Source organism: Panthera onca, chromosome B1, assembly GCF_046562875.1.
Source record: "Panthera onca isolate mPanOnc1 chromosome B1, mPanOnc1 haplotype 2, whole genome shotgun sequence".
NCBI classification, from domain to species: domain Eukaryota; kingdom Metazoa; phylum Chordata; class Mammalia; order Carnivora; family Felidae; genus Panthera; species Panthera onca.
This window is the reverse complement of record NC_138342.1, coordinates 170,381,204-170,395,283: the sequence shown is the minus strand read 5'-3', so window position 1 is coordinate 170,395,283 and position 14,080 is coordinate 170,381,204. Positions and strand designations below refer to the sequence as shown.

At 47.7% G+C, this 14,080-nt stretch overlaps 1 protein-coding gene across 1 annotated transcript; it reads left to right on the top strand.

Moving 5' to 3' along the window:
* The first annotated feature begins 8,294 nt into the window (after nt 1-8,294).
* NKX3-1 (NK3 homeobox 1) lies at nt 8,295-12,660 on the top strand. Its single transcript, XM_060653241.3, has 2 exons — nt 8,295-8,618; nt 9,700-12,660. Exons 1-2 carry the CDS (start codon nt 8,342-8,344, stop codon nt 10,116-10,118), a joined length of 696 nt encoding a protein of 231 aa, XP_060509224.1. The 5' UTR covers nt 8,295-8,341; the 3' UTR covers nt 10,119-12,660.
* Nucleotides 12,661-14,080: the final 1,420 nt, after the last annotated feature.

Sequence of the window (14,080 nt, the reverse complement as noted above, 5' to 3'; positions counted from 1 at the left end):
GCACTATACCAAGGAGGCCTATTTTACTTTTCTTTCTTTTTTTTTTTTTTTTAACGTTTATTTACTTTTGAGACAGAGAGAGACAGAGCATGAATGGTGGAGGGTCAGAGAGAGGGAGACACAGAATCTGAAACAGGCTCCAGGCTCTGAGCTGTCAGCACAGAGCCCGACACGGGGCTCGAACTCACGGACCGCGAGATCATGACCTGAGCCGAAGTGGGTCGCTTAACCGACTGAGCCACCCAGGCGCCCCAGGGAGGCCTATTTTATACTGAGGATGGCAGGAGTCTTTACCATGAGAAATTCAGACAGTCTTCTCTCACTGAGGCACATCTAGATCCATTAGATGTGGGGCAAGGGGCCCGGGACTGGTGGCTATAAAAGGGAAAGGGAATAAGAGAAAGGTCAACCTCCAACCATCTCCTTTCTGTCAGGAGCAGGTGGCCTTACGGAAGCAAACACTGCACCCAGACATTTACCCCTGAAGCTGTGCCACCAACCAGGCTAGACCCTGGGATTGTTCCTCAACCCTCCCCACCTTCATCTGGACATTAACTGGGACTGCTACCTTCTGAGAAGTCTGATCAACCTTGTTGGCTGATGCAAGGTGTATAGTCCTTTGCGTTGTGGTGGTGGTTACAGTCGACGCATCTTGTTCCTTTCTTGATCTTCTTGTCTTCCAGAATCAGCAAAGCCAACATCAAGTGTCTTCATGGAAGACACACATCGTGATGTATGGAGACAGAGCATCCGCTGGGTGTGGCTACTCCCAGAGGCCTTGCAACAGATTTTAAAAGAAAAATGGCGCTGTGAAAATGGTGCGTGCCAGCAAAGCATTTTGTATTAACCGTGTTTGTTATTGTTTTTATTTTATGATAGTCGGACACCTTGGGGCCTTGACGACCTGGGGAGGGCCAGCCACTCTCGGGGTTAGCAAATTCCAGGAGTAGCAAACAACTTGCCTGCCAGCGTGAATTGCAAACCAACCAATCCTGAGCCCATATCCCCAACCCCCTCTGTTCTCCAGCTGTCGCCCACCAAGCCAATATCCTTCCTGCCCCAAATCCCCCCAGGGCCAGGTACCAGACAAGTAGAGACCATCCCTAGAGCCCAGAGCCTGCTGAAATGACTGAAACCATCCAACCCTAAGCCTTTCCCATTCCATCCCACAAAAACCACAATAAAGGCTTGAGTCCATGCTGTCCCCTTGCCCTCGCTGCCTCCCGACCCCGGTGATTTCCCAGGTGGCCCTACACTGTGTCACGCCTCCTGTTATTAGGGACCTGTGAGTATAAACCCTCCCTTCACGACAGTCATTTATTTATTTATTTATTTTGACTTTTAATGTTTATTTAATTTATTTTGAGAGAAAGGGTGGGAGCAGGGGAGGAGCAGAGATAGGGGGAGAGAAAGAATCGCAAGCAAGCTCTGCACTGTCCGCGCAGAGCCCGACGTGGGGCTCGAACTCACGAACTATGAGATCATGACCTGAGCCGAAATCAAGAGTCAGATGGTTAACCAACTGAGCCAGCCACCCAGGCGCCCCATGACAGGCATTTCTGTGTCTGCATGTGTTACCATACATACTCGCCTAAAACAAATCCCGGGGACGTTTTAAAACACATTTTATACAGGACAATTCTTTTTTTCCTTAACTTTATTTATTAACTTGGAGAGAGAGAGCACAGAGAAGGGACGGAGAGAGAGGGAGAAAGGGAATCCCAAACAGAATCCACACTGTCAGCGCAGAGCCCAGTGTGGGGCTCAGACTCACGAACCTTAAGATCATGACCTGAGACAAAGTCAAGAGTCAGCTGCTTAACTAACTGAGCCACCTGGCGCCCCTGTACAGGACAATTCTATAAACTCTGCTCCCACTTTCCATTCTGGAAGGTGGCACTGGAGGCAGGAAGGGGTCTGCAGAGGCGTGGAAGGTGATACAATGGAAATGTTGGTGCCAGGAGTTCATGAGCCTGGACTTCCAGTTATAGTTCCATGGTCTCTGTAAACCTCAGGTTCTTCCCTAGAAAACCAAAAAATTATATTAGATGATTCCAAACTCTCAGCATCTTTGGATCTAGACGGCTTCTAATGTTAATTTTTGAGATAGAAAGGGAGACACAGAGACAGAGCGTGGGTGGGGCAGGGGCAGACAGAGAGGGAGACACAGAATCCGAAGCAGGTTCCAGGCTCCGAGCTGTCAGCACAGAGCCTGATGCGGGGCTTGAACTCACAAACTGCGAGATCATGACCTGAGCCAAAGTCAGAGGCTTAACTGACTGAGCCACCCAGCTCCCCCAACTCTAGATGGCTTCTAAAATCTGTTAAAGGAGCAACATATGAATGCTTATACTATAATATGAAGTTGGAAGGAAAAAACAGGATACAAAATCACGCTTATCCTACAACAGAATATGGCTGAAGAAAATATACAAGAAGGACTTTTTTTTTAATGTTTATTTTTGAGAGAGAGAGAGAGTGAGCACAGGCATGCAGGGGAGGGGCAGAGAGTGAGGGAGAGAGAGGATCCCAAGCAGGCTCATTGTGTCTGCACAGAGCCTAACTCAGGGCTCAAACTCAGAAGCCATGAGATCAGGACCTCAGCCAAAATCTAGAATCAGATGCTTAACCAACTGAGCCCCACAAAAAGGGCAATTTTAATAAAGGGATGAAATTATGGGTCTAAATGTATATTTCAATTTTTTAAATAAAGGTCTCAAAGTTCATATCAAAACAGATGGTGGGGTGCCTGGGTGGCTAAGTCAGTTAAGCATCCGACTCTTGGTTTCAGCTCAGGTCATGATCTCACAGCTCTTGAATTCGAGCCCCACATCGGGCTCTGTGCTAATAACTTGGGATTCCCTCTTTCTCCCTCTCTCTCTACCTCTCCCCCGCTTGTGCCCTCTCTTAAAATAAATAAAAAACAAAACAAAACAGAGCTGGGAATCCTCTCTTCATTTCTGCGTCCTTCTGTAAATGCCTCTGCATTCATTTCTAGAAGGCGGAAGTCCAGAATGGGACAAATTGGGCTAAAATCAAGCTGCCGGAAGAGCTGCATTTCTTCTAGAGGCTCCAGAGGAGAATCTGTTTCTTGCCTTTTCCAGCTTCTAGAGGCCTCCTCCATTCAATGGCTCAGGCTCCCCTTCCATCTTCAAAGTCAGCAAAGTGAGTCTTTCCCCCTTCCCGTCACTGTGATCTTGCTTTGGTGTCACATCTCCTTCTCTGGCTCAGACTCTCTTGCCTCCTTTGATTTGTAAGAACTCTGTGATCACACTGGGCCCACCAGGAAGATCCAGAATAACCTTCCCATCTCAAGGTCAGCTGATTAGCAATTTTACTGCCATCTGCAGCCTTAGCTCTCTTCTGTTGTGTGTATGGCACGTTCACAAGTTCGGGGGGCACCTGGCTGGCTCAGTCGGTTAAGTGGCCGGCTCTTGGGTTTGGCTCAGGTCATGATCTTGTAGTTCGTGAATGTGAGCCCTGCATTGAGCTCTGCACTGACAGTGCGGAGCCAACTTGGGATTCTCTCTCTCCCTGTCTCTCTGACCTTCCCCCGCTTGTTTTCGTGCTCTCTCTCTCTCTCAAAAATAAATAAACATTGATGAACATGGATGCAAAAATCCTCAATAAGATATTAGCCAACCGGATCCAACAATACATTAAAAAAATTCTTCACCACGACCAAGTGGGATTTATACCTGGGATGCAGGGCTGGTTCAATATCCGCAAAACAATTAACGTGATTCCTCACATCAATAAAAGAAAGGACAAGAACCATATAATCCTCTCAATAGATGCAGAGAAAGCATTTGACAAAATACAACACCCTTTCTTGATAAAAACCCTCAAGAAAGTAAGGATAGAAGGAGCATACCTTGAGATCACAAGAGCCACATACGAGCGACCTAACATTAATATCATCCTCAATGGGGAAAAACTAACAGCTTTCCCCCTATGGTCAGGAACAAGACAGGGATGTCCACTCTCGCCACTGTTATTCAACATAGTATTGAAAGTCTTAGCCTCTGCAGTCAGACAACACAAAGAAATAAAAAGCATCCAAATAGGCCAGGAGGAGGTCAAACTGTCACTCTTCGCAGATGACATGATACTCTATATGGAAAACCCAAAATATTCCACCAAAAATAAATAAACGTTAAAAAAAAAAAAAAAAAAAAGCTCCAGAGATTTGGAGGGGGACATGCGGAGAGCGGGTATTATTTGTCTCTGAATTCTATTCCATCTAAAGAGTCCTAATGCAACTCTTTTGTGTCTTCCTGATTGCCCTTACTCATTGTCACCTGTGTCACGGCCATGGCAAGGGGAGAAGGGCAGACCTTACACTGATTTGCCTTGGGGCCTTGCCGTCCCTTATGGATAATGCTGCCAGCCTAGGAGATGCCTCCCAGTGCCTAAAGCTGGACATCCAGCCAGCAAACATTTATTGAGCACCTTCTGTGTGTCTGATCTAAGCCAGGTGTTAGGGACAGTACGGATATGAGGATGATATCGTTCCTAGGCAAGGAGCTCACCGTCTAATAAAGGAGAAGACCCCTCCACATAAACATCCCAAGTACAAAGCACAAAAGGAAGGCCCCATGAAGTGATTTGAGGGAGAGTGCTGTGAGCGGTGTCCCCATTCCAAAGGGACATCTGAGACCTGAGGTGGCAGAGATGGAGGTGGTGAGCTCAGCTTCCATTCTAGAGTTTTAATTTCTGAAATTGTACATTAGCAGAAGGAAATGCCCCCTAGTGAGATATTCACATCCTTTTAGGTGCATTCTACGTGCAAAAAATGCTCAAATGTAAAATATCATTTAGACAACTTGTAACCATTCTTTTTTTTTCCTTTACACAATGGTTTATTCTATAACATTATTTTGCAACTTGAATCAGTCTCTGACAAACTCGAGGAGATTTTCCCAAGTAGTACAATGTATACTTGTATATTTCTAGGGTAAATGTCTAAACATGGAATGGCTGTGTCAAAAGATATGACCAGTTTTAATTCCGACAGATTTTGACAAGTTGTCGTCCAAATATAACAAGCTGATCCACTTTTCCTCCAACTTGGCATGGAAACAACTTCCTCCACACTCCGCCCCCCACAACAACACTGCACGTTATCCGCCTTCTTAACTTCTACCAATCCAATAGGTGGAAAAAGGGTATATCAATGTGGTTTCAATTTGCATGTCTCCAATGATGAATGTGGGGAAACCTTTTTAGTTTAATATACGCATGTTTATGTTTTAAATTTTTGAGCCATCTGGGGTTTAGTTTGTTATAAGAAGAGAATGTTATTTTTTTCCAAATGGCAGGACTAGTTATTCAATAATTCACATTTCCTCCACTGATTTGAAATGCCACCCAGCTCTAGATTTTAACAATTTCACCTCCACCTCCATTTCACACCATAGGCAAAAATAAACTTAGAATGGATTGTGGATCTTAAAATAAAATATAAAACTTAGAGAAGATAACATAGGAGAGCGTCTTCAGTAGTAGGGGTAAGCAGGTAATTCTCAGGTATGACACCAACGGCAAAATATGTAAAATGAATAAATCAGTAAGTTGGAGTCTACCAACATAAAAAAACCTCCTGTGCTGTGAAATATTCTGTTTAAGTGATGAAAAGACAAGCCGGAAATGGGGAGAAAATCTTCGCAAACCACAGAGTCAACAAAGGCCCACATAGAGAATATATAAAGAATTATTAAGGGGCGCCTGGGTGGCTCAGTCGGTTAAGTGTCTGACTTCGGCTCAGGTCACGATCTCGCAGTCCGTGGGTTCAGGCCCCGCGTCGGGCTCTGTGCTGACAGCTCAGAGCCTGGAGCCTGTTTCAGATTCTGTGTCTCCCTCTCTCTCTGACCCTCCCCCATTCATGCTCTGTCTCTCTCTGTCTCAAAAATAAATAAACGTTAAAAAAAATTAAAAAAAAAAAAGAATTATTAAAACCCCAAAGAACTGAACAAATATTTCACCAAAGAGGAGATATGGATGGCAAAGGAGCACGTGAAAAGATGTTCAATATCACTAGCCATTTGGGAAATGCAAGCTAAACATTAAAAACCGTAGTGAGATATCACCTCACACCTCCTAAAATGGCTAAGGTAAAAAACAGTGATAATGCCAAATGCTGATGAGGATATGTAGAAGCTGGAACTCTCATATTTTGCTGATGGAAATCGAAAGTGGTATAACCACTGGGGAAAACAGGTTAGTAGCTTCTTACAAAACTAGATGTGCAATTACCACGTGACCCAGCAGTTGCCGCCCCGGGTATTTATCCCAGAGAAACGAAAACTCATGTTCGACATGAAAAGCTGTGCATGACTGTTCACAGCACCTTCGTTCATACCAGAGAAAAAAACGGAAACACATCGACTGTCCCTCAGTGGGTGGATGGTCGAACAAACTCAGGGAGATCCACACAGTGAAATACTATCCAGCAATAAGAAAGTATTAACTATTAACAACAATACATGCAACAAGTGGGCCTCAGAGACATCACTTAATGATAAAAGCCAGTTGCAAAAGGTTACATTGATACCATGTTTGGTTCCACTTGTGTAACATTCTCTGAATGGTTAACCTATAGAGATGAAGAACAGATTAGTGGTTGCTGAGGGTCAGAGATGGACAGAAGGGGCTTGGATACACAAACACGAAGAGGTAGTACAGGAAGTTCTTGTGTGGTGATGGAACAATTTTAGATCTTGATGGTAGCATTACAGGAATCTATACATGTCATAAAATTGCATAGAGCTAGACACACACAAAAACGAACGCAGGTTTTAAAATGATGAAAATAAAATAACGTCTGTAGTTAACGGTAATGCACTGATGTCAACTTCCTGGTTTTGATATCATACTGCAGTTACATAATATGTCATTGGGTGGACCCGGGAGTACTAATTTTGCAAACTCCTGTAAATCTGTAATATTGCAAAAGAAAATGTTTGAACTTTTTTTTTTTTGAAATGAAAAAAAATGAGAGAAGAAGACCGTATTTGCCAAAGACCTTCCCCTTATACAGACAGCGTGGTTCTCTTTGGCGGTTGCTTTATCCACAATGGCCTACTCCCTCTCTTTCCTCCCCAGACACTCCACATGACCCCCTTGTGAAGTTTCCAGTGGAATGCTAGGTGCCTTAGATCAGGAGGTACAGAAAAGTTGCATACATAAAAATAGTTCAGAAGAACACCAGCATACCAGATTCATCAACTGTTAATATTTAACTCATTCACTTTATCAGATGGCATCTATCCATCAACCTATATCATTGTTTCTGAATCCTTTCAGGCTGTTTCTTCCACCGTGGGCCTCCCCCTAAGCACTTTCATGTTTATTTCCCAAGAATATTCTCTTACACAGTCACAGTACTTACTATTCATTTCAGTAATTGTTTTTCTTTTCTTTTCTTTTTTTTTAATTTAAGTTTTAGTTGGTTAACATACAATGAAATATTGGTTTCAGGAGTAGACTTTCCAGTGACTCATCACTTACATACAACACCCAGGGCTCCTCACAAGTGCCCTCCTTAATACACATCACCCACTCACCTCCCTCCAGCAACCCTGCTAGTCCTGTCTTTAAGAGTCTCCCGTGGTTTATTTCCCTCTTTTTTTCACCTCCCGTATGTTCACCTGTTTTGTTTCTGAAATTCCACACGTGAGAATCTCAGTAAATTTAACACTGATTCAATACTTTAATCCATCGTCCTTATTCCACTTTCATCAACGGCCCCAATAACGTCCAGCACAGAATCCAGCCTGGGGTCGGGTGCAGCACTGAGTTGTCCTGTCCCTTTGAAAGCCTTAGGAGATCCAGTTTTGCTACCGATCTCTCCTTGTCACGGGCCCCCAGAAATTGCGTCTGTAAACTGGGTCGTAGTAATTTCACCACCCTTCGTGAGCAAAGGCGCTTTAACAATCTATGAGAGCTAAATCGGGTCTGTCTCTTCTGCATCATCCTTCCCCAGAAGGTCTAAACTTCCGATGTGGGTCGGAGCAGAGCAGACCCTCTTTGGTGCTCATTCGGAGCCAGCGGAAAGATCGCAGGGCAGAGGGATGCAGGCCAAGGGCGAGGAGAAGGAATTGGGGGAGGAATCCTCCTGGGCAGCGGTGACGGAGACCCCGCGAGGGACTCCCCTCTCCACCCCCCTCACCTGGAGCGCCGGCGGCCAATCCGCGGCTGGGCCCGGCTGGCCGCGGCCAATGGGAAGGCGGCGCGGCGCGCTCCCCCGGGGCTATAAGTGCGCCGGGGCGGCGGAAAGTGAAAGTGGTGCGGACGCCGCGGACGCAGCTGACGCCGCCGGGGCTGCAGGCGAGCCGCCGGGATGCTCAGGGTTCCGGAGCCGCGGCCCAGGGAGGCGGGGGCGGCCGGCCAGTCCAAGCCGCTCACCTCCTTCTTCATCCAGGACATCCTGCGGGACGGCGCGGAGCGGCGCGGCGGCCACACGGGCAGCCCGCAGCCCCCGTGCCAGCCGGACGCGCGGCGAGAGCTGGAGCCGGAGCCCGAGGGAGGAAGAGGCGGCGCTGGGGCGCCGGAGGACGAGTGGGGCGCCCGGCCGCGCGCTGCGCAGGAGGCCGACAAGCCGGCGGCAAGCGAGCCAGGTGAGGCGGCCGGGCTGGGCCAGGGTGCGGTCCCGCAGGAGGGGCGGGCCGGCCTGGGGGCCGCGAGGGCGGGTCCGAGGCGGGGAGGGCGCAGCCCCGGCTGCAGGGATGCGGGGCCCCGCGGCGACAGGCCAAGGGACCCCACCGCCTCCCGCCGCGGGCGCGCCTCGGAAATTAACCCCGAGCCCGGCCGTCCGAGCGGCGCAGCGTTTTTGCATGGGCTGGACTCGCCGGGCACGGCGCTCTCAGCCCCGCGGGCTCTGGCGCCCCGGGCTCCCCTGCGAGCGCGCGCACCGCGTCCCCAGCCCCAGAGTCCCCGGTGAAAAACCCGCCACCCGCCCCCAGCCACCGCGCGACCCTCGATCGGCGCCCGCCCCTCACTGCCTCTTGGCAGTTACGATTACTACCATATAACAAATAACTGATCGCAACTTATTAATATCAATAAATTAGGGTTTGACCAGGGAAGACCCCCTCTGCTTCCCAATTCCATGGGCAATAAAACTAAGTTTGGAAGGCCCCTCGGGCCTTCAGGAAATATAACACCATTGGACACCTCTAAACTACTCTTATTTCCTTTCCTGTCACTTCGGATGAGGCATCCTACAGGCTTGTTTAGAAAAAAGGGGACTCAAGTCAGAGAATGAACTTGTCCTTAGCCCCCGCCACCTCTCCTATAGCGCAGACCCTCTCCTGCCACCTGGAAGTTAACACTGATGTCTTTGGGTCCTGCTTTACCAGGTGTTTTCTTTCTGTGTGTTGCCTGGGTCCCTTCTCCCACCTCAATACACTGATCCAGGACCCCGTTTAATTCTGCTGGACGATACGGCAGGAAGTTCCACCACTAACCTCTCCTAACTTTGGGTTCTTGATGACTATTAGAAAACGAATACATAATATACGGATTCAGTCACTCCTTACTAGGGAGAGTTCCTTAGTCATGTGAAGAAAGTGAAATGTATCCAAGATGACACTGGGCCGTTTGTTCACTACCACGGAGATAAGGGTGTATTGAATTCCGTTCTCTACCCTCTAACATGTAACCTTTTCCTTCCCATCCCTCCTTCTCCCTTCTCTCCAGATGGACACTTTGAGGCTTATCTATTGGACTATGAAAACAGTGCAGGCGCCTTGCCAAGCCTTCCCCAAACCCCGAAGCAGCCACAGAAGCGCTCTCGAGCTGCCTTCTCCCACACTCAGGTCATTGAGTTAGAGAGGAAGTTCAGCCACCAGAAGTATCTGTCAGCTCCTGAAAGGGCTCACCTGGCCAAGAACCTCAAGCTCACTGAGACCCAAGTGAAAATATGGTTCCAGAACAGACGCTATAAGACCAAGCGAAAGCAACTCACTTCGGACCTGGGAGGCCTGGAGAAGCACTCCTCCCTGCCGGCTCTGAAAGAGGAGGGTTTATCTCAAGCCTCCCTCATCTCCATGTGTAACAGCTACCCTTACTACCCCTACCTGTACTGCTTGGGAGGCTGGAACCCGGCTTTCTGGTAATGCCAGCTCAGATGACAATCACGAATGATCAAAAAACACTGCCTTCCCCAGCGTGTCTCTCTGGATGGCAAAAGGGACCAGGCTCAGGGAGGACAGAGGAGGAAGAGGTATGCAGGCCGAAATTGTTAGAGGTTTGCATGGACATCCTAGGTTCTTCACTGGGGGGGCTAGTGAAAGATCTGGGACAGTGACTAATATCCAGATGGCTCCCTAACACATAAAATGGGCCATTTTTGCTCTTAAAGACCTGCGTGAAGTGGGGAGGGACAAAGTCTAGTGCTGTCTCTAGCACTTTCTATTTCCGTATGAGCAGTCCCCATCACTTCCGAGGATGTTGTTTCAACTCCATCCTCTTGTGTAACTGAGCATCAGCCTGGAGGGATGCAAACCTGAAGGGAAACAGGATGGCCAGGATGAAGGTGTCACCTCCTGAATCCTGAATCACACCTAAGTTCAAAAACCTCTCGTTGGCCTTGGTTTACCACGAAGGTTTCTCCCTGTCCCTGTGGGAGAGTGGAAGCCAGAGGCTCTTACAGAGAAACCGGTCCTGCTCAGCACAGATCGGCATGGGATATGGAGATGGGTAGGAGGAGGTGAAAATATAAGCTTCTTATTATTCCTTTTTAAGTAACACGCCAACCTTAAGTATTCACAGGGTGGCCCAAGTAGAACAGGAAGCACTCACCGTGGTTTTAGGACAAGCTGTATAAACAGAACTCTGCTGCAAGGGGTGGGCCCGGGCCAGAAGAGTCTCCACATGTCTGAGACAGCAGCCTGCGGAGGGCCCTCGGCACTGCTGCTGGGCGGCATTACATTTTTATTAATAAAGGTTCAATAAAAGCTTCCCCTGGACCTTTTTTGCCCTGGACCTGAGAATTTGAACGAGAAATTTCCTGGAGTTTTCGGGCTGTAATTCAGACTACATCATGGCAGATCACATAATCCTTTTCCTGTAAACTCTTGTCCTCCCTCCCTTCTTTTATTTTTTGTTCCTTCTCCACAACAATCACCCGCTGAAGGGCTTCTTTTCAGTCCAGACTTTTAGTCTGGCTGCACCTAACATATACACCTTCCTTATTTAGCCTGAGATCTGGTCTTTATCCCTCCCCCCCCCCCCCCCACAAGGCTTTATCTCTCCTGGGGTTAAAAAAAAAAAAAATAGTGGAGGGGGCTGGAGATTCTGATTTGGCTAAAAGACATGCATTTTTTTTTTAACTAGCAATTATTTTTTTTTAAATACATTAAATCCCAAATCCTATTTAAAGACTCGACAGCTCTAAAAGGTCACTGCTACCTTTATAAACTTTCTGGTGGCTCTGTTGTTACAGTTCAAAGTCTGACAGCCCTCTGGGATCCCCAGAGGAGAAGGCAGAGAAGGTAAGAGGTGTTGGGCTTTCAGACACAAAGAGAACAAAATGAAGAACCGGGCATCATTGAGCCGTCCGGTGGAAATACAGGGTTCACGGGCAGGGTGCAGAGAAAAGGCAGCTGGCACCTTAGGGAGCTGGGTCCCCAGCCACAAGCTGAGGGGGCACTTTGCCAGAAGGGGCTCAGAGAAAGGAAACAGTTTTCAAAACATTATAGTGGCGTCCATCACCAGACAATGAAACTGTCCAAATACTTCGGGAACTGTGTTTAATGCCTATGAAGAATGGGTCCCCCAAAAAGAGACAACTAGTGACTTCAGCAAGAATGAGAAGAAGGCAAAGAAGAAATTGGGCCACCTTCTGTTCCCACCCGATTGTTTAAGGTGACCTGGCAGAGGGGAGACATCAGAGTAAAAGAAGCCAGTTACTAATGAGGTACCCTGAGGCCTGGAAATCTCTTGATCCCACTACTTAATTCTGTTTAGTGAGAAACCATTCAATTTCCTCCTATTAAAAGGGCCGATTTACTGTTGGTGGCAAAACTGCCAGAGTTGATAGAAAGTTGGCCCGTTTCACCCCATTTTCTACCGTTTGGGCTCCACGTTGAAATACTGTTAAATGCTCGGCTGCTGACAAGTACTCGGGGCACAGCCAGCGGACTGGCCTAGATTGCTTGCTCCGTTCACATGTCTTTTAAGAGAAGCATTTAGTGCTCACTCCCTGCTCAGTACCCATTCTCGCCCACCCTCTCCATTTACTTCTTTTAACCTGCTGTTCTACAAATATTGAACGTTGTACCATGATGGCGTGCTGTGTTGCAAAAAAGAAAAAAAAAAGCCTTTGTTTAAGGTCATTTGGTCTGTGAATCCGTCTTGCTTTTCCTCCACTGGAGCAAGGCACTCACCCACATCTGAACTGGCGGAACAGGCACTTGAAGAACTCCCATTGGGTACCTGGTGGGTGAACGCGAGGGCGCCCCTGACCACTTCACCCAGACAGCCTGTTTTTCGCTTCCTACGTTAGTTTGGATTCTCTAACCCTGCTGCAGTCTGTGATGGGAAAGCCTGTGACTTGACATTTAGTAAAGAACCCCAGCCAAACTTTATTTTTCTATGTATTTTTTTTTTCCAACATGAGTGTTTTTAAAATAAAGTACTGTGACTTTATTAGACCTATTTGCGTGTGGTTTGAGCTTGACCTATTTGAGGTCAATAGGTTTGACCTATTTGAGCTTGCACACTTGGGGTTACCGTGGTCTCCCTCCCTCAGCCCGCCTGACAAATCTAAGGAGACCAAATAATCAAAGACGGTAGCTTAGCCAATGGCAGACGACGGGCGTTTTTTATAAATGCACTGCCCATCCACACGCACACACACGCGCACACACACGCGCGCGCGCGCGCGCAGCGCGCGCACCCTGGTAAATCCTGTGGAAAGGGAAGAAATTGATGCCTTCGGTTTAAAAATCACCTGCTCCAGCCCCCGCCCTTTCGTTTAAATAGAGAGCCTCAGGTACTTACACGCATTTCTGGAAGACCCTGAAGGGAATATGGAGAGCACAGCGAAGCTTCTTTTAAAATTACCCTTTCATCTGCCACCAGCCCCTCCCCACTGCAAGGGGGCTCCCGGGGCTCTCTGGCACATTCCTCTCCCTGGAAATGTCACCTCCATTCAGGGCAGGTAGACCCCTTGGAAGCAACACCTTTGAACTACAGTCACCAAGTATTGAAAATAGGTTTAAAATAAAATATATACATAACACATCCTTCATCTGCCTGCACTTAAGCCTTCATCAAATCCCACAAGCAGAGTGTCTCATGCACCTGATTACCAGAGAAAAGTGATGGTTTTTCCCCCCCTCCCTCCTTCAAGGAAATAGAAGCTTAAAGAGTAAGGTGCTTACTCCAGGTAAAACCTATCATAATTTCAAAGTTTGCTCTAATCCCTTAAGTACATTGTACACACAGGTGGGGCCTCCCGTAGCATGTTCGCATCATGAGACTTAACTCTTTGCACAAATCCATAGCCATCCTCCCCTCCCCGAGAAGGCCATCAGCTCTCAAATTACAAAGGCTCTCACAGTAAATTAACAGATGTGGATTTTTTTTTAACCATTAAAAGTAATCCAGGAAATTAAAAATCTCTCCTTTCTAGAGAAGGTTCTCTGCCTTCTCTTCTTCGTCGCGTTTCAACTTTCCCTCAATATCTCTGCTAATCTCACACCCATCCACTTCCAGCAGCTCTCCTGAGCATACCACATGCTTCTGGTATCTGGAATTCCTTTGCAATCTATCTCTCAAGTTACTTCAGGTGCAAATTGCTAGCGTCACCAGCTTTGTCACCAGTGGCCCCGTTTGTCCTCCCCAGGCCTCGTTAGGAAGGCCGGAGCCGCCAGAAGGGGAAATGAACGGCCCAGAGCTACACCTGACAAAACGCGTTCCTAACAAAGGAAGTCGTCTTTCCAGGGTGCTGTTCATGCCACACATCTTCAAGCTGACCTCGGAGGGACCGGGGGCCATGAAGGGAAAGTCACTTAGCTCAGGTGCCCTGGGATAGAGAGTGGCGTGCAGGTTTACTGAGAGTGCACTCCGAAAA

Bases quoted from the DNA above. Each gene is read 5' to 3' on its own strand.
- NKX3-1 (XM_060653241.3), top strand. From the start codon at position 8,342: ATGCTCAGGGTTCCGGAGCCGCGGCCCAGGGAGGCGGGGGCGGCCGGC. The intron at 8,619-9,699 runs GTGAGGCGGCCG...CCTTCTCTCCAG, and splicing joins GCCGGCGGCAAGCGAGCCAG to ATGGACACTTTGAGGCTTAT.